Source organism: Zootoca vivipara, chromosome 5, assembly GCF_965207765.1.
Source record: "Zootoca vivipara chromosome 5, rZooViv2.hap1.1, whole genome shotgun sequence".
Taxonomy (NCBI): domain Eukaryota; kingdom Metazoa; phylum Chordata; class Lepidosauria; order Squamata; family Lacertidae; genus Zootoca; species Zootoca vivipara.
This window is the reverse complement of record NC_142588.1, coordinates 61,686,020-61,706,661: the sequence shown is the minus strand read 5'-3', so window position 1 is coordinate 61,706,661 and position 20,642 is coordinate 61,686,020. Positions and strand designations below refer to the sequence as shown.

The 20,642-nt window shown below is 46.0% G+C and overlaps 1 protein-coding gene across 2 annotated transcripts in view; it reads right to left on the bottom strand.

Annotated features, from left to right (window-relative positions):
* Window positions 1-1,509: 1,509 nt before the first annotated feature.
* Window positions 1,510-20,642, bottom strand: part of RAB6B (RAB6B, member RAS oncogene family) — a 56,712-nt gene continuing 37,579 nt past the window's right edge. The window contains exons 3-8 of one of the 2 annotated variants that reach the window (XM_088670761.1): window positions 17,476-17,529; window positions 14,243-14,363; window positions 8,364-8,475; window positions 7,947-8,040; window positions 6,722-6,788; window positions 1,510-3,126 (exon numbers count right to left, since the gene is read on the bottom strand). In XM_088670761.1, coding sequence (XP_088526887.1) covers window positions 3,062-3,126; window positions 6,722-6,788; window positions 7,947-8,040; window positions 8,364-8,475; window positions 14,243-14,363; window positions 17,476-17,529 — 513 coding nt within the window. In that variant the 3' untranslated portion in view covers window positions 1,510-3,061. The remainder of the gene's footprint in view (window positions 3,127-6,721; window positions 6,789-7,946; window positions 8,041-8,363; window positions 8,476-14,242; window positions 14,364-17,475; window positions 17,530-20,642) is intronic. The other variant, XM_035134088.3, reaches the window with a different exon arrangement.

Genomic DNA, 20,642 nt, shown 5'->3' with positions numbered 1-20,642 from the left:
GTCTTTTGTGAGCCCGTTCGTTCCAAGGTATTTAGACTTCTGATCCTTTGTGAAATCATCAGCTTTCTCATCTGTGAGTTATTGTCACAAATGTTATGGCATACTACATATAACCAAAACTTAGATTTAAAAAGGAAATGTTTGGGGGAGGCTTTTGGGGTAGTATATGTATTTGAGACTTTGCCAATAATATTTAAGATATTTTGGACACTTAACCTATGATTATTCTTTCTGAAGCTTAAGTTCATTGGAAACCAATAGTCTCAGGGAAGTCTCTGGTTTTTCGCTGATAATTAGTAAGAGCTGCCTATGGTGGTTAGGAAGAGGGACACTTATGTTTCTATTTGCTTGTCTTTGACAAATGGATGCTGTCATTTAGTTATTGTTCTGCTCAGTGTTTTGTGCAAATGCTCATCCATTTGCAAGCCCCACTTTAAGCACTGGATTCTTTTGCTTGGTAGTAGCAATCAGCTATGTTCCATTTAATTAAATCTAACACTTTCACATTTCTGGCTCAGTATCATGCTTTGGACTTCCTCATGACCTTTTTCTAAGTGTAAGCCAGGCTTTTGCTTTCTTTTGGTTACCAAATTCAAGATAATCAGCTCACTTACCTTATATGCCAGACTTCTTTAGCATTGATTTCCCCCCAACACACTTTCAGTTCATCTAGTTTTACCCTTTTGCAAAGTGCTTTCTTATGTTCTCATGAAGGACCCCTGTAGAAGGAACATCTGATGGATGGCAATCTTTCAAATCAAATCAGCCCCTAAGGATTCCCACCCTCTTCCTCAAAATGTCACTTTAGGATCATTTCACATGATTTAACTGTGAAACGCACAAAGCCTCAACACTTTTCAAAGCTCTTTCAGTGAGGCAGTGATGCGTTGAGGATGGCATTAGATGCAAATAGGTAAAAATGCTTCTATGATGATTGAGGCAAAAAACAAAACCGAGAAGGCAGGAAGTCTTAAAAGGATGGCGGGAAAGGTAAGAAGGGAGAATTGAGGAGAAAACAGCAGGGAAGCTAATAAGTTAAAGGAGAATGGAGTTGAGACAGAAGGAAAACTTGATCACTTGTTCTGGCTGCAGGCTACAATTGGACAAACTAAAAGGGCAAATGGGTCCTAGTGCTTCTCTATGGCTACTCATGAGCAAAAGAGACCTCCGAAGTGTGTGCTGGTAAGCATGTGAGGGGGTGGTTGGTTTTTTTGTAGCACAGGAATGGCACAAAAGTAGCAATATTCCACATAGGAAAAGATAACACCATATTAATTCAGTTATCACATAGTGGTGATCACCGTGACATTTCCTGTAATGTAGGCTAAACGTTGAACTAGAAAACATCTTGGATCCTTTCACTGACTGAAATGACCATGAGTTAACATGAGACCTCATGACAGCCACTTTCTCTGGAGTAATGCCAGAATATGACTACATGCGCTATCACACATTGATTGACAACATCTGGAGATACATCTCCGTGCATTTTTTTTCTAGCTTCACATGTATCTTGAGTTTAATTTATTGAAGACATGACAAATCACACTTTTCCCCGACAATAACAAAAACCTTCTAGACCCACACACTGCACCAACTGTAATTTTCCACAACTGTTGTTGGTTGCAAAGTTATAACAGTGGGAGAAACCAAGCATCTATATTGTGCATGGGTGTGTAGACATACACCTTCACACAGCTGTGTGTGTGTGTCAATGTATGTTTTATATCAATATAAAACATGCATACACATGTTACAAAAATTAAATACATTATCTATCGTATCTTTGTTGCCAAGGCAATCTTCTTTTCTACAGAGACAGGCTCTTTTGCTCTTTGTTCACTCATGCAGAAGTTATCATCACTCATAATAATGATCAACCACCATGAATAGTACAGTTGGCTAAAAGTGAGGTGACCCCCAAGGGATTACCTTTTGAAGTTACAGTAATTGACAATTTCCGATTCAATCTTGGCCATCATTTTGAGTTGCTTCCTTAAAGAAATCTACTTGTAACAATAAGCTTAGAGGGAGCCTTTGGATAACTATTTTATTCTGCCATATTTCCCCCCTCCCCCCCCCTTTTTTGGCAAAACCATCTGAGTGCTTTCTTTTTCAATCCAATGTTAGCTACAAATCAGCAGCTATCATTGACTGAGGTGGCCTTTTCAGGGAGTAAAGGCTACTGCTGGGCCCAACCATCCATATACACAGCAATGCCATTGGTATCACATACACGCCATAGTATATTTGTGTGGTGGCTTATGCTAGCTAGTGTGATGTTTAAAAAGTTGACATACATAGGCTACGCGACACAAGTGAAGGTCTTAAAAACAGGTATCCACCCACAAGAAGTGCTAAAAAAGGAACATCTCTCATGGTATAGTAAAATATAGCATGGTGCATGATGGTAAGCTGTGCAAGCGCAATAGATCCTTATGCATCTGGGAACTATGGAGGTGCACTGCCAGTGTCATGAATAACATTTCTCTAGTTGTAGCTCTCTCCCCCACCTTTTCATAGCCATCTAGTCAGATGTTACAACCGGTGGTTGCATGTTTTGCTGGCCTCTCATTGGAGTGTGAATGGCACAGTTAGTGTTCGGTCAACTAATTGGGGGCTAGTTTACTTCAAGGATATGTCTACCATTTATGTCAAACACTGAAACTAGCCAGCCTGTATAATCTTGGGGTTTTCTCTGTAAGTTTACAAATATACAATTTAAAAAAAAGTACCCCAAAAAGGATATTAAGTCCCCATGGCTGAGAGTTGTATACACACAATTAAAGTGTCTTGTTTAAAATTCTGAATTGTTTTGGCATTTTTAATAAAGTACAATATATTACAACTAAACCAAAAAAAGAAAAGAAAATAGAACCAGTGGTTGAATCACATAGTCTGATCCTTGCCACCCACCCCTTCCCTTTCCTAGAGAGACACAGAGAGAAAAGAAATCCTCCCCATTGAATAACTCAATTCATATTATTAGGAAGCTAACCAATAGGAAGCAACACAACAAGCGTGTGGTGTCAAATGGAGCTGACGAATCCTGCGCTTTGCATTAACAAGAGCACCCGCCTTCACTGGGTGGTGGTTCCTGTGGTTTGTCCAATTTAATGTCAATCACTGCAGAAAAGGGTTAAGGGAGATAACAGGTTTATGCTATTGAGGGAAGTGCATCATTCCCAGAGTGTCAACAAGGTAACGCAACTTACCAAGGTGTCTCTACCAACAGCAGCAAGCAAGTCAGCTGGCAACATAAATGCTCATCAAAGCTAGTTAAATTCCATATCACAACAAGATCTAAGTCAGGCACCCCCAAACTGCGGCCCTCCAGATGTTTTGGCCTACAACTCCCATGATCCCTAGCTAACAGGACCAGTGGTCAGGGATGATGGGAATTGTAGTCCAAAACATCTGGAGGGCCAAAGTTTGGGGATGCCTGATCTAAGTGCATGATAGAGGTACACAAATACCTGTAGAGAACCCAAGAGGATGGTACACAAATACTGTTATCACACGTTATGTCCTCCTTGCCGCCAACTAACACAATAATAAAAATGGGCACCTGGAGTCACTTGGTTCCCACTCCAGACCACGAGTCCTGTGACTGGTTTCTGTAGGATGAGGTTGGGAATTGACTTTGTAGCCAAGTTCCCCCCCCCACCTATATCTCCTGCCTCTCCTCCTCTTGCTGTTGATGAGGTGTTAGCTAAGTCAGTATAAGTGACCAGCCAAAGAACATGGGCTGTTTCCAACACTGCGGCTTTGCTGGTGCAACAGAGCTTCCTCTCCCTCTCCAACATCTCCCCCGCCCACCTATGCCCTCAAAATCAGGGTGTGTTTTTTTTTTGGGGGGTGTATGTGTGTTGGTGGACCATCCAGAGCTGATCTTGAAGGTGCATGGGGAGGAGAGGAAACAGAAGCCTGGTTGCTCCAGCAGCAGAATGCCACCCCCCCTCCAATGGAGTGTTTAATACAAACCCATTATTTCTTCTGACAAAGCTCTCACTTCAGGCAATGTTAAAAAACCACAGTAAGGAGGTGCTCCTGCAAGTGACCAAGTAACTTAGCAGGCAAATACCCAAGCCAAAAAGTGTACTGCAATGTTTGTATGACTGTGTGTTGTATAAGCCTTCATGCTGTCTTGCCTGTCGCTTGACAAGCAACTTAAAGAATTGGGCTAAATCCCTGCCTCTTGGAGCAGAGGCTTTAGCCCTGAGGACTCAAGAAGGATGACATCACACCTCTGTCTTCCTTAACCAGCCACAGACTGGTCTCTCGCTCTGCATGCAGCAAGGGCCAAGCCCAGGCTGTGCTCTCTGCATGTGGCGCTGACATATGTAATCTATATCAAACTCGGCGCAGGCCCCCAAGGGAGATGACCTTTCCCAAGCACAAAAGGCAGCAATTAGGGGAGAAGAGCTGCTGTCAGTCACATCCAGACACTCTCTCTCTTCCGCCACAATGGTTCGCAGGCGCCATGTCATCTCCCCTTCCCAGACAGGCACTCTCTGCCACCGCTGCCGCATGTGCCCCTGGGGCAATCAAGAGAGAAGGAAAAGCAAGGCTCAGCAGTTGTGCCCCTCTCTGTGGAAGAGGATTGGTTTCTGTAACCAGCGCCAGCTCTTTCTTGGCCTAGATACTTCAGGTTGCAGGAGGTTGTAACTTTGAATGTTTCCTACAGCCTAAGAATTTTTAAAATATACGGTGCTGTATATTCCGGCATATAAGACGACCCCCAGCTTTTCCAGTTAAAATATAGAGTTTGGGATCCGGCATATAAGACGACTGGGCGTATAAGACGACCCCCAGCTTTTCTAGTTAAAATATAGAGTTTGGGATGTACTTGCTGTATAAGAAATACGACCCGACGTATAAGACGACCCCCAACTTTTGAGAAGATTTTCCTGGGTTAAAAAGTAGTCTTATATGCAGGAATATACCTGAATATATAAATGGCATACGAACATGGACCAGGCCATTGGCACACCTAGTCCAGCATCCTGTTTTTGCAGTGGCCAACCAGATCCCCGTGGGATCTAGGTGAAATAGCCCTCTCCCCTCCTACAACAGGTATTCAGCGGCATTCCTGCCTCCGCCTGTGGGGGGACAGCACAGCTTCCATCATGGCTAGTAGCTTTGACTATCCTTCTCCTCCATGCTCTAGATAAAGTCTAGGCTGAACTCTTCTACCTGCTGTGGTAGTTGTTTATGGGAATGGAGTTTTTTTTTTTTGCTATAAGTGTTCAGATATGAGAATTTCTCCATTCCCTCCTCACCAAGCATGAGATTGTTCGGTCCCTAACTACAGCTTGTCTAAATTGGCCTGGAGAGAGGGAAAGGGCCATAGCTCAGGGGTAAAGCATCTGCCTTGCATGCAGAAGGCCCCAGGTTCAATTCCTGCCATCTCCAGGTAGGAGTCTCTCCTGTCACGACTGGACCTAATGGTCAGGGGTCCCTTTACCTTTTTAAAGGGGGTATTTAGGGATACCCCCTTTTAGCGAGAACAATAAGCACACAAACATTGGTCTTGATTTGGGGCCCTTCAAAATGATTGATGCCCATCAACAAGGGGACCAGTGTGAGAACCAAGGAAGCGTAATTCACATCTACCAGCAAATGGCAACAGATTAAATTAGAACCCAGGAGCAAGCACAGATCAGTCTACTGGATGCAAAATAAGGCGCTTTTTTAAAGCTCTTTTAAAATGAAGTTGATGTCATCACTCAGCCTCTGTTTCTGGGCCCTCATTGGGACTCTCATCAAGATCATTTCTAAATCACACTGTTAGCAGTGAAAAATAGCTATTCAGGGCAGAAGGGATAATTCTGTGGGCCTCCTGCATAACCTATGCAAGGGAACATCTGGGGACATGGCATGAGCTGTCATTGTTTGGCAAACATTCCCTGTGTAACCATTATTCTTTATTTCCTGCCAGCTTCAGAGGGAGAGGAAGCCATTACTGCTGTGTTTAATTTAGAAACCATGAACTTCTCTGTAATAAATAACACTTAATTGGACCATATTCATTAGTACTGCTCTATGCTGATGCTTTCCTTTTGTGTGTTCATTCCATAATTGGAGAATGGGGATTCTGGGTTTAGTTTAACAAGGCCATTTGTGTCTTGAAGAACTATCGCAACAGGAAGGAAATCGCTGCTGAGCTCTTGCATTTGACCTCGGACATTCTTCTAGGGCAAGGCTAAGAAGTCATTTAGACACAATGTGAAGTAGTGATGGGCATGGCTTGCATAATCCCAGCTTTTTCCAACAGGAAAAAACCAAGCAAGGCAATCTGAACTATTTCCATCACTGATGAAGATTTTCTGAAAATATGCAACTCTCATTAGAGTGGACCTTATAGGGACAAGGAGCTATGCATGCAGTTTTGAATCATGTACACATTTTTGTAAGTGACTTCTAATACAATGCATGTGTGTATGTTATTTTTATTAGTATATTCATTTTGTGCACCTTTCCCCCCTATTATATGCATTTTTTTTTGGTAAACATTGGTTAGGGAACTGCACTGGGAAATTCAGATAAGGGCAAAATTTGAAGGGTGGCTGGGTATTTTGGTTATTACACTGTTTTGGAATTTGATAGATTTGGCTTCAAATGGGAACTGAACTAAACTTCCCCCCAAATCCCCTACCTGTAAGATTTCGAATGGGAATGGTTGCTTGAGAAGCAATGATTGTTAATCAAGAAAGGATACTCCCTTCTTTGCTCTTCTCTTGGACACTCTCCATGCCTGGCAGAGCAGAGGCGACGCGTCGGAAGAGCTAAAGCAGCATGCAGAGTGTACAGCAACAAAGGCAGACAGAAGGATGGGTCAGGGAGGAAGAGAATAAATCATTAGTACTTTCTAGTTTACATCCCAGCAGCTAAAAAAGTTACAGTATGTGTGACATGAGTTAAGTAAGCCCCAAGCTTTCTTCCATTTATACATCTGCCCAAGAGAACCAGACTTGGAGCTACTCAGACTGCTTACTATCAGGGGAAGATGTTCCCTTGTGCCTCTGAAAACAATGGTTGCTATGATGTATAATTCCAACTTCCAGCCATGTGAAACAGGATGACTTGAAGATCAGTTACAGTCAAACCTCAGTTGTCGAACGTAATCCGTTCGGGAAGCCCATTCAACTTCTGAAATGCTATAGACAACCGAGGCGTGGCTTCCAATTGGTTGCAAGAGCTTCCTGTACTCAAGCAGAACCCGCGTTGGATGTTTGGCTTCCGAAAAACGTCTGAAAACCGGAGCATTTACTTCCGGGTTTTCGGCGTTCAGGAGCTGAAACGTTCCAAAATGGCGCCGTTCGAGAACCGAGGTTTAACTGTACCAATATGGGAGAAGGAGCAGCCAGATTGGGGCTCGGTGTCAAGGGAGCCTTTTAACCCTTTGCTTCTGCCATGGTCCTGATTGGACTTGCCCCAGCACTTGCTAGTCACATTGGGAAGAAAGCTCCTGTTGTGCAGGAGGCAATTCTGATCATGACCACGGCAGGGGCAACAGGTTAAAAGCCTCCCTCCCTCCCCCATGCCACAGCCCCAGTCTGGCTAGACCCTCTCCCATATTGGTTATTCATCTATTTTTCCAATCTGCTATGCAGATCACATCTCGTTTGACCTTGAGGTGCAACTAGTTTGCAGCCGAAGTTCCTGGAGAGAAATCAAAGGAAAATGAACTCTGCACAGAGTTAACGGGCTGTAAATGCTCACCATAGTATTGTACAAGTATATTCTGCTGCCACCAAGGGCTTCTTGATACATTTCTCCCTGAATCAGAGTAATCTAGCTTGCTAATAACAATGATAAAGGAGACACTTGTATTTGTGTGTGAAAAATGCATGTTTCATCCAGTCTGCATGTGCCATGCAGGAGTCTGTAGCATACAAACTGGATCACGCTCTCCTCCTCACCCAGGAACAAAGGCACCTTACCTGTTTTACATTGTATCCTGTCTTCGCACTTGTCTCAATAAACATGACATTCAGTTCTTTAGCTCTCTGTTCCCCTTCTTCAATTGTTATCTGCCTAGGGTCAGACACACAGAAGAGGAGGAAATGGTAACTGTCTCAATGCAGCTGCAAAAGGGTAGGGAAATGGGTTGTGGCTCGAAAAGTGAAGTTGTAATAATGGCACCAAGCTGTGCCCTCAATCTTAACGATTCAGAAAGGGTCAATAAAACAGGAGTTGTCACTCTAGGATATCTGTTCCTATGGCAACAGTAGACAATGGAGCATCTCTACAGTATGTGGCTTATTGCCCTTTTGCAGGTTTCTTGTGTGTCTAAGGAGTTTAACCTTCTCTACCGGAAATTAATAATCCTCCCCCTCTTCCTCATTATATGCATTTACCTCTTATCGGCAAGGTCTGTTTTGTTGCCCACTAACATGATGATGACATCACTTCCTCTTTCTGTTCTGACATCATCAATCCATTTGGATGTCTGCTGGAAGGAGTTGAGATCTACAAGGGAGAAGAAAATCAAGGAAGGTGGGTATAAGACAAAGACCAGTCCTTCAATATGGGCGTCAGATTCTGATACTTTTAAAAGAAGCAACACTTATGACAAGAAGGGATGCTGGAGAATTCCAGTGAAAACAGAAAAGGAAGCAGAAATTGTTGCAGCTCACTTTTGTCTGTAGTCAGGAACGGAAATCATTCAAGCAAATACGACATCCCCCCCCCCCAAAAAAAATCATTGGGGATTTTGTGTGTGGAAGTTTGCAAATGATATGTAATTCATTGGAGGTTCTTTTTAATGCTGTTTCGACATTTCCTTTATGTTGAAATGCATGCAATTAACATCGTTACACAACTTTTTCTCTATAGGTTTCTCCTTTCCTTATCTTTTCTTCCTTCTGACTTTGTTCTCTTATAGACTAAATAGCTGGTTTTTTTTAGCATATTATTAAAAAAATACTTTGTAATGGGTATGTATTTTTGTATGTCTTTGAATAAGTATAAATAAATAAATAAATAGTTATGTAACTTATGTCACATGTTAAATAGTGGACAGCAAAACAAATAATGTAGCATTTGGCAGAAACCAAACTGCAGCAGAATGGAACCAGCACGGGCAGCACATCCACTGAGGAGAATCCTACCCAGATGTATCTGCATCCAAGCTTTTCCTGCCTGTTAATACCAGCTCCTGGCATCTCTGGTTACTGTAATTGTCAATGAAATTTTACTGTTGCTCTATTGCAGGAGTGGGGAACCTGTGGCCACCCGGATATTGCTGGAATCATCCCTCATAACTGGCCGTGCTGGCTGAGGCTGACAGGAGGTGAGGTTCAACTGCATCTGCTGAGCCACGGGTTCCTCCTACCTGTTTTACTTATTGTTCTATTTTGTTTTATGCTGTCGGCAGCTTTATTGTTCTTGAAATTGCTTTGGCGTTTCTGTGACGTGAAAAGCAGCATACAAATAATAATTTAGATAAATAAAGAAGCCATGCCTCCTATCCACAGATGGCTCTCTGGCTGCGCATCTCATTGGCAGCACTTTCAACTGATCCCCCCCCCCCCCGGGCTCACAAGCTCTGACGGGAGGCAGAGGCCCAGACCCGCTGAAAGAGGCGGTTATTAAACAGCTTCTTAAAAAACCATCTTTAGATCCGGCCAATATGGCCAACTATCGCCCAGTCTCAAATCTTCCATTCTTGGGCAAGGTGATTGAGCGAGTGGTTGCGGAACAACTCCAGGCACGCCTGGAAGAAGCGGACCATTTGGATCCCTTCCAGTCAGGATTCAGGCCTCATCATGGGACTGAAACTGCCTTGGTCGCACTGGTCGATGATCTCCGGCGGGCTAGGGACAAAGGTAGGAGCTGTTTCCTTGTTCTGCTGGATCTCTCAGCGGCTTTTGACACCATCAACCATAACATCCTTCTGGACCGTCTAGAGGGCTTGGGAGCTGGGGGCACTGTCATGCAGTGGTTCCGCTCCTTCCTCCTGGGCCATGTTCAGAAAGTGGTGGTGGGGGATGAGTGTTCAGACCCCTGGGCTCTCACTTGTAGGGTGCCTCAGGGTTCTGTCCTCTCCCCCATGCTTTTTAATATCTATATGCAGCCGCTGGGAGAGATCATCAGGGGGTTTGGGCTGGGTGTCCATCAGTATGCTGATGATACCCAGCTCTACCTCTCTTTTAAATCAGAACCGGTGAAGGTCCTGTGTGAGTGCTTGGAGGCGGTTGGAGGATGGATGGCGGCTAACAGATTGAGATTGAATCCTGACAAGACAGAAGTACTGTTTGTGGGGGACAGGAGGCGGGCGGGTGTGGAGGACTCTCTGGTCCTCAATGGGGTAACTGTGCCCCTGAAAGACCAGGTGCGCAGCCTGGGAGTCATTTTAGACTCACAGCTGTCCATGGAGGCACAGGTCAACTCCGTGTCCAGGGCATCTGTTTATCAGCTCCATTTGGTACGCAGGCTGAGTCCCTACCTGCCCACTGACTGTCTCTCCAGAGTGGTGCATGCTCTAGTTATCTCTCGCTTGGACTACTGCAATGCGCTCTACGTGGGGCTACCTTTGAAGGTGACCCGGAAACTACAACTAATCCAGAATGCGGCAGCTAGACTGGTGGCTGGGAGCGGCCGCCGAGATCACATAACACCGGTCCTAAAAGACCTACATTGGCTCCCAGTACGTTTCCGAGCACAATTCAAAGTGTTGGTGTTGACCTTTAAAGCCTTAAACGGCCTCGGTCCGGTATACCTGAAGGAGCGTCTCCACCCCCATCGTTCTGCCCGGACACTGAGGTCCAGCTCCGAGGGCCTTCTGGCGGTTCCCTCATTACGAGAAGCCAAGTTACAGGGAACCAGGCAGAGGGCCTTCTCGGTAGTGGCACCCACCCTGTGGAATGCCCTCCCACTAGAGGTCAAAGAGAACAATTACCAGACCTTTAGAAGGCATCTCAAGGCAGCCCTGTTTAGGGAAGCTTTTAATGTTTGATGGATTTCTGTATTTTAGAATTTCTGTTTTTTTGGAAGCCGCCCAGAGTGGCTGGGGGAACCCGGCCAGATGGGCGGGGTATAAATAATAATAATAATAATAATAATAATTATCCACACGGCGCTTTTTGCCTGCCCCTTCCTTGCATTTTGCCAGGAGAATCTGCTGCCAATTAGAGGCAGAGTTTAGTGTAGCTATAGCAACCGGAGCATAGGCAATCCATTAAACAGGAACATTTTTAATGAGCCACTCGGCTCAGACTCGGCGTAGGTCTGACCCTTCTGCGACGGCTTCGGCTGCCTGAGCCAGCAGGGGCCACCAGAGGGAAGCAGATCCACTTTTCTGTCACTTTTCATTTCCTCTTACATTAATTGCAATAAGGAACATGGTAAGTCACAGCAAACGGCGAGAGGTGGCTATGGAAAAGGTCAGAGTGTTCTTGTCAGAGTCGGGCTTCAGAAAGGTTTGAAATATTTTGCTCGGTGGCTCCTTTATTGAGGAGCATTGGATTCCTCAGAAGTGAGGACCTCAGTGCTGCATGAGACCCAACGTAGTTCAAGGGTTGGAGCACCAGCTAATGGTCATGTCTGATGGGAGTTGTGTTCCAAAACCCCTGGAGGCCACCTGGTTGGCTAAGGCTGGGTCAGTGTCTGATTACTGCTGCGAAGTCCTAGATTCAAATCCTCAGTCATGTAGTTTCCTGGTTGATCTCAGGCCAGTCACTTTCTCCCCACTTTGCCTAGCTTACACCCCCCCCCCAAAAAACAGCCCAATGAGGGCCAAGGGCGTGATCCAACCCCCCCAATCCACTACGCTAGGTTTGTGTATGGATGCAGAAGGGGTATCCCTCCATTTGGGACAGTCCTGCCAGCACAAAGCTCCCTGTTCCGCCTGCCGAAAAGTGTAGGGAGGTAGATGTGGTGCTGGTGGCCTGTCAGAATCCCATGGAAAGCCCCCAAAGAGCCATTCTGGGGGTGTGGGGAAGCTGAGGCAACCCAGGATCGAGTGGGTCCTGAGCCAATCCTGCTGCTGTCACTTGACAGCCTCAGGTGTGATCTGGACCTGAATACCAGGCCAGCTCCAGGCTGCCCCCAGATTTTGCATGCCCGCCAGGTAAGCAGCCAGGTAAGCAGCAGGTTTGTGGATGTGGTGTGGTCCCGCAACTCTGCTACACCCCACCCAGGGCTTGAATTGCACTGTTGGTGCTTAGAGGTCTTGGAATGCCGACAGGCTGTTGGGAAGGGAAAACAAAAAATCACAGGGAAGGGGGAATGGGAATGAAGTCCATTTGACATCCTGAACCATGGGCATACCACACTGCAACACTCTGCCACAGGTCCCACTCATTTCAGCCTATTCATAAAATAACTGGTTTGGCAATCTGAGTTATTGTGTACATAATAGGAGGTAGTATCTCTCCTTAAAAAAACAACATCCTCCTCCTCATTTATCAGGTAGGAACCAACATATAGAAATGGAAGCTCCCAGGAGCATTAGTCTGGCCACTGTTGGGCACAATCTGGTGGACTGAATGGTCTTTGTTCAAAACACTCTTTAAAGGATGCTCCTAGAGGTCTTTGGATGGCCTTCAAACAAAGCCTGACTCTTGCATCCTCCTACAGGTGTGCATCTATCTAGGTAAAAAGGTAAAGGACTCCTGGATGGTTAAGTCCAGTCAAAGGCAACTATGGGGTTGTGACGCTCATTTCCCTTTCAGACCGAGGGAGCCGGTGTTTGTCCACAGACAGCTTTCCGGGTCATGTGGCCAGCATGTCTAAACCGCTTCTGGCGCAACGGAACACCATGATAGAAACCAGAGTGCATGGAAACACCATTGACCATCCTGCCACAGCAGTACCTATTTATCTACTTACACTGGCATTCTTTCGAACTGCTAGGTTGGCAGGAGCTGAGACAGCAGGGGCGTAGCCAGGATGAAAATCAGGGGGGGCAAGGGGCGGGGAGCAAGGGGCGGGGCCAAGGCCACATCGGAGCAGCCCGAAATCGGGCTGCTCCGACTCCCTCCTCCCCCTCCGCGATAGGAAGGGACGAGGGGGAGCCAGGATCAGCCCGAAATCGGGCTGCTCCGACTCCCTCCTCCCCCTCCACGATCGGAAGGGACGAGGGGGGAGCCAGGATCAGCCCGAAATCGGGCTGCTCCGACTCCCTCCTCCCCCTCCGCGATTGGAAGGGACGAGGGGGAGCCAGGATCAGCCCGAAATCGGGCTGCTCCGACTCCCTCCTCCCCCTCCACGATCGGAAGGGACGAGGGGGAGCCAGGATCAGCCCGAAATCGGGCTGCTCCGACTCCCTCCTCCCCCTCCACGATCGGAAGGGACGAGGGGGAGCCAGGATCAGCCCGAAATCGGGCTGCTCCGACTCCCTCCTCCCCCTCCACGATCGGAAGGGACGAGGGGGAGCCAGGATCAGCCCGAAATCGGGCTGCTCCGATCCCCTCCTCCCCCTCTGCAATCGCTGGGGCAGGTGGAGGGAAAGCCCCAGAGCCGCGCAAAGCGGTTGCCTGGCTTTCCCTCCGCCCGCCCCACAGCCAGCCGGCTAGAAGGGACGTCTCCCTTCTCCCTTGCTGGCTGTGGGGCGGAGGGAGGGAAAGCCAGCCAAACGCTTTGCGCGGCTCTGGTGCTTTCCCGCCGCCCGCCCCACAGCCAGCCAGGGAGAAGGGAGACGGCACCGGGCGGGCAGTGGGGCAGGCTGGCCAGTGGCCCTGCTTCTAGGGGGGGCAATTGCCCCCTCCTGCCCCCCCTGCCTACGCCCATGTGAGACAGAGCAATGGGAGCTCACTCCATTGCGGGGATTCAAACCGCCGACCTTCCGATCGGCAAGCCCAAGAGGCTCAGTGGTTTAGACCACAGCGCCACCCACGCCCCTCTATCTATCCAATCTATCTATCATCTAAAATTAACATTTAAGTAATAAATTAACTAGGATGCTTAGTACAACATGCATTTCATTTGACAATTGTTTACAAGACAGCAGAACAAGTTTCTTCATGTAAACGTCTGCAGGACAGAGGCAACTCCTTCAGAATGGAAGGTTTTACCATGGTGCAGAGACTGTGTGTGTGTGTGTGTGTGTGTGTGTGTGTGTGTGTGTGTGTAGTACAGTACAGTACAGGGTAGCAGTGGTCTATCCGTTTGTTACATCTTACACTGAGCCCGTACAACAGATAGTCCTTAGTGGATGATATTGAGCAGCAATGGGCAGATACAAGGTCTTCCAATGCTTTCCCCACAGTCCAGCGCCTCCAAACCTGTAACTCACTTGTGATGTCATAGACCACCACGGCTACTGTTGAGTCTCGAATGTAACTGGGGATCAAGCTTCGGAATCTCTCCTGGCCGGCCGTGTCCCAGAGCTGCAACCGCACCTGCCGAGAGGGGACCGGGAAGAGCGGCAGAGAGACATACAGTTAGGAGAAGAAACAGCCATTAAACACAGGAAGTCGGGAGACTGAACGATGAACAGAGGGAGCATCCATTATCAGTTATGTCCCCTGAGAGCTGCCATTTTAAATAAACAGCAACAACTGATTGCTCTTTATTCTAGCTTTCTGGTTATGTGAGGTGTGGCGAAATGACCATGTAATCCAGCATGATGCACAGGCTAGCCCTTCCCAGGTGGGCATAAACCATGGTTGGGGAACTGGATCCAGCTGGTGGGCTGGATCCTGGCTTCCTCTTACTCCCAAACTATGATATCAGGGGAAGCCTATAAACTAGTGGTGGCCTGCAAGTCTACTTAGTCCTGGAAGAGGCCCTAACCTGGTCCACAAGGCCTTTCCAACCCAAGCCACACCTGCCTGTCCTCCTCCTGCCATTACATATGACAACAGATTTGGGGACAAGTAAAGGTAACACCTGACGAAAACAAACCATGAGGCTGGCAGGCCCTGCTTCGGACCTCTATGCACATTTTATGGAATGGGTAGGGACAGTCCCACAGACAGCACAGCTGTATTTGAACTGATATCCCCGTCATGTGCACTCAGTACATCTATGTACTTTGAGCACCTGAAAAAGGCTCTTTTGTAAAACATATCTGGGAGTCTCGTGAACAAAAGGAAGAGTGCAGTAAAAGGCAAAAGGCCACTGAGATGTAGATCAAATGGAAAATGGGAAAGAGTAACATTGATGGGGTGGTTTCCTCAAATCCTTGAAGTAGGCCACACTAGTCTCACTAGGGGACACAACCCTGCTTCTCTGATAAGAAAAATACGACCAATGGCAGGTTGCGTCCACTGCAAAAAGATAGATCTCACTGACGGTAGATCTAACAAGGGTTGCTGACTCCCAATTGTTTAAGAACGGTAATAACAAACAAGATTTCTTCCTCTTTCAAAATTAAGCTGTTAGAATTCCTGATCTGAAGCCACTCCGCTGTAGACCCCCATCATGTATATGCGGGTCGTTCTAATGTATGGCTCCTGGTGGGACACAGTGTGTGTTTGGCTGCACCCTTTGATCATTTTGCACCAGGCTCCAGTTGGCGGACCTCTAAAGTGGGTCCTGCCTACACTGCATGATTCCAGCCCATGGGCTACTCCAGAGTTTTGAAAAGTGTAGTCTAATTTCCTTCTGCAATCCCAGGTCTAAGGCTCAGCCACATGGGACACAGTTGAGTCCTATGCTTTCACCCTTCATGGCCTTTCTGTTGAGGCTGCCAGCAAAGGATTTCAAGCTTGTGCCATGGTATCATGGAGGGCTTCTGGAAGCTGGAATGCTTTTGGAATCTTTCTGATGTGGAAAGGCCTTCAGCCACATGGGCTGGATTTTTGTGGGGCACCTGAGGCCACAAAATTTGCATTAACACCCATCAAATTCTCATTGACCTGAGAGGCTTTTGCAACGTTGTCTATGCTCCCGTGCATGGAGAGCGAGAGTGGATGGCCGATACTGCTTGTAATCTACTCAGCAGTTCATTTGGCTTCAGTATTTTGCCTCAGTTCCGAATCACCACACAACTGATTTGGGATATATTTTGGGGAAGAGATGGTGTAAATGAAGAGACCCGTTTCTATTTCTGCTGCTGGGTCAGAAACAAACCCATGGAAGGCGTAGGGAAATCTACCAGTGTGGCTCCATCTCCCCCCCCCCCCCGTCCCTAAATCACTCAGCCTGTGGCTTTCATTAGAGCACTTGGAAAGGCTTGGAAACAACCCATTAGGCCTGAGATGGATGTTGGAGAGTGCATTAACACTGCACGAGATAGTTAGCTGCTACTTATTAATGCAGCAGCAGCTGCCGCTTCCCCCTCTCATTATAGCCAACTCCCATCTGCACTGACATTGGGTTATCCTTGCACAAAGTCCCCCCAAAATCTATAAATCAAGACCTTTTTTGTTTTACAGTGGGTCCCCCCCCTTCCAATGCCATTTCCGAGAAAATAAGAGAAATGGCAAAATGCAGGCACTTAGGAAGGTCTTCCTAGCAGAGAGGATGATTGCCTGTCCTAGAAGAGACTGCTAGTCACAAACTTCCTGGCTCAAAGGAGAGAAAGCAGACCCGCTGTGGCTGCACATTCCTGGCTTATAAGGAAAACAGCACAAAATCACACCCTCTCTGCCTGGTGAGCTATGGCGGTACAGGGCTAGCTGGATAAATGCAGAAACCCCTGTTAAGTGGTGCAACCCCTTTCCTGTCTGGCCCACCTGAGGCAATAAGGTCTTCAATAAAGAGTGCACCTGAAATTAGATCACCAGGCTCTGCCAAAGTGATGGAAGAAAACAAGAAGTGCTTCAGCATGAAAAAGTGTTCTCTGGGAATAGAAAGGTTGAAAACCACCAGGACGGCACCATGAGTGCATCTTAGTCCCTGCTGCTCAGAACTAGGATGGAGCTAATGTACAGGAACTCTTGCCTGCATGTTACTCTATGTCCCAGTGTGCTCAGTGCACACAATGTTAACTACAATCCTGCATGCATGATACAATATCCTGCATGTAGCCTGTCATTTCTCTGAAAATACTGCATTTTGATTCCTTTTCCCATTCCAAATTGAGAAAAAGCTGTATTTGAAGCTGGCAACACGTACAAAGCCTCGGTCATCAGTATGACAGCTTATCAGTGTAGCTTCAAAGCCTCTGAACTCTGATTTCGCTGGGCTGGTGGCCGGGAATAAATTAAGGTATTGTGGCCAAAAATCCACGAATCTTGTGGCCAGCTAATATATATAATATAAAACTGTTTTATATCAGTTCCAGCTCCTCTTTACACAGTTGAGAGCATGTTATCTATAGAATATTATGACGGACAAGGACAGGCCCATGCAGAAGTGTCTGATTCCAACCCTCCTTAAAACACCCGTTTTTGACGTGATGCTCTGGGAAAGGTAAGCCAGCATGCAGGTATGAAAGAGCAGAGGCAGATTACTCCCTTATCAGTTTGGGCAAATCAGAACATGGGTTTGGTTCAAAAAGTCCCCTCTGCGTTCGCCCATTACTTCTGTCTGAATACGTAGCTTGGGAATGTCAGCTCCTCAGCAACTCCTGGCACTTACTGTCCGGTCTTCCAAGTACATGGTTTTAGATAAGAAGTCAATTCCAATTGTAGCCTATATAAAAAAAGAGGAATGGCATAAGAATTAGTAGACAGTCTGGAAGAAAAATAATCACACTGTAACTGGGATACACAGAACCACTTCAAGAGCTCTCAATGACTTGAGCACACCTAGTGGGATTTGTCTACCTTTAAACTCATGCCATGGAATAGACTGCTTCAGAATGTCCCTTCAGTTTCAAATTGTATTGCTGTGTTGCATGGGAGGTCGGCATTCCATGAAAGATGGGCCCAAAGCTTGCATGGGGTTGGCACTGCTAGATGCACCATCTTTCAGATCCCATCTCACATGTGCTGAGTGATGTTCCCCTTGAAGCTGTTCTAGTGGATTGAGGGCTTATCCATGCTTCCTCTTCTCCTGCTGCTTCCCCCCAGGGTAAACCACTTTTTTAAGCACTCAATTGGAGCAAACAGCAATTCAGGTTTTCCTCCAGATTGCCATTTCTTCTGATCTTTTGCTAGAGAGCAGGTTTTCCTTTGGGAAGGAGTGGGGCAAGGGCGGAACTGCTAGAGGCACTGCACAAGCAAAGTGTGGGTGAGCCCTGACAATGGCCCTCTCAGCTCCCTTGCACTGATTTTAAATACCACAACAGTCACAGTGCACAATGTGTTTCTGTACAGCCTTACCACCATTTCTCTGCCGTACAGAGTGCCATTCACAAGCTTCCTCATTTCCTAGGCTTCTGTCTTACTCAAATGTAATAAGCAATGGCACCAATATTTGAACATCCTTTTAAAAAAATTCTTTTGCCACACTGACTGTTCACAGCTCTCCGAGAGTTGACAGAGAGCCAAATAGGCTTTCCCACCATAGATGTTTTTTCGGTATTTTCTCTGTGGTTCCATAGAACTGGAACTCTAGAACACTGGGGTGTCATCCAGGAATGAATGCATAGGCTGAAACAGTGGTGGGGAAATCTGAGACCATCTGGATGTTCTTAGACACCAACTCCCATCAGCTCCAGCTAGGCCAGGGACTGTGCCAGCTTGGAACCAGTTTACTTGAAGAATCGTCTTCCTCTAGATATATTCCCACTCAATCACTTCAGTGTACAGAACTGGTACTTTTACAAATGTCACATAATATCAGTTCTGCCCTTGTAAGGAACCAATCTTTCAGCACAGCAGCACTTACAGTTTGGAATTCCCTGCCTATTGGCATTAGTCAGACACCCTCGTTGTCCTGTTTGTGGCACAGGCTCAAAACTTTTTTGGTTTTGTTTAGCCAAGTCTTTCTAGATTAAGTTGGCATGTATTTTAATGTGTTAATTAATTTCACAGTGTATATTTTCAGTGTATATAATTTTTATTACATTTTGTGTTTTACAATTTAAAGTATATATTTTTGTAAAATATGCAGGGATTTATGATATGTAAAATGAACCATGGAAAGAGAAGAATGGAAGTCCCTGATATCTTAAGGATGTAAAAATGAGCACTTTAAATCAGTGTATATATTTTTCAAACTACTGGTATTATTTATATTTTGACTTTTTAAGGCTAACTTGTTTTTAACCCAGACTTTAATAATTCTAATACACAATAGACAAATGAATAAATACAATTCTATAAAAAAACACCTCCCTTTACCTCTGAACTACAATATCATAAGTGGTGAAAGCAGTGTTGTTTTACTGAGAGATATGAGGGACCTCTGAACAGTTATGGCGATTAATGAATAGTCTTACTAACACACTAAGAGATACTTTGCTCTAAAATGTACCCAGCATGGCAAATTGGGTGAAAAATCTCATTGTGGATTTGCATGGTATATAAATGCTAGCCCCTTTTACTACCCAGGTTTACATTGGTTTCCAACCAAGGACGGAAATTCCAGAAGGGCTTATTACAGATGAGCTCCTGTGCCCCATGGCTGCAGAGCTGACCATTGTAATTAAAAGGAGCTGTCTCCAGAGCTCAGCCATTGAAACACTCACAGCTCTGGGAGTTTGGATTTCAAGTCACATCTGCTGCTGGCTTTAGTTGATTAATCAAACAGTATGTGCTGCAGTCTGCTAGGGGGCATCCTCTCTGGAGGGAACTGGCCAATATTTAAGAAGCAATGCAGCACTGGCTCTATAGAGTCTATATAGTTAGCCCTGCGCACTGAGCTGAGTTTGGCTAAGTGCTTGGGAATGCGAAAATAAGAGAATCTATCCATCTTCTACTGTCAAAACCACACTCGGTTATGTGCTGCTGAGCGGTCCAATTCAGACATCTGGGAGCGCCTTCTCAATTACAAGTGTCACGGCAGAAAAAGCAAACAGATGGAATCCAAATTTCTGCACATCTACATATGTACAGCAGCCACAACATCCCATCTTGTTCCACCCCTGTCCTTTGTTGCTGTTGAAAAGCTACATTTTGGCACAGCAAATTAGAGAGGGAAAACAAAGGTGAAACCGCCAATTTCTACCCAGCCGAGGGTGGGGTGAGGGGAACAGCATAAGAAGTTGAGGCCAAAAAGGTTAAATTCCTGCTTCAAATCTATCCCGGGCAAATGGTGGTGAGTGCTTGCCTAGCTCGACTTCGACAAGCTTCCATGGCAACAGTTAGTCTGGTCAGCATGAATACTGGGTAGCTGCACATTCTCCCACCTAAATATTAATGCTTGTCTTATTTACATTCTAATAGAGGACAAAAACTTGACTTTGGTGCCTGATAATACGAGCGGTGAGCAGCGTAGCAGTTAGACCTTGATATATAAGAGGAGGGTCTAGATCGGTGTCTAGAGCACCCATATTATCAGGGCTTGATAATATGGGCACATTAGGCACCAATCTAGATCTTCCCCTTATATAAAAGATCTAACTGCCATACTGTTCACCCTGCTGCCGATTGAGAGATTGCCTCCTCAAAGGACGATCTCTGACAAGATGGCAACAGCAGGTTTGGGATATGGCTCTTTCTGAGCATCTAACACAACACAGAAGGCCAAGCAAAAAACACCCAATCATTTTGAGAAAGTATGGTCCCTATATATCAGCTATGTAAACAGAAGTGATGTGAAGGCTTACTCACAAGAGGCTGTCATGGATAGTTGAAGCCTTGGCGATGGAGTCACTGATTCAGTTATTCCACCTTGTCCTCAATCAATTTGTTTTCTTA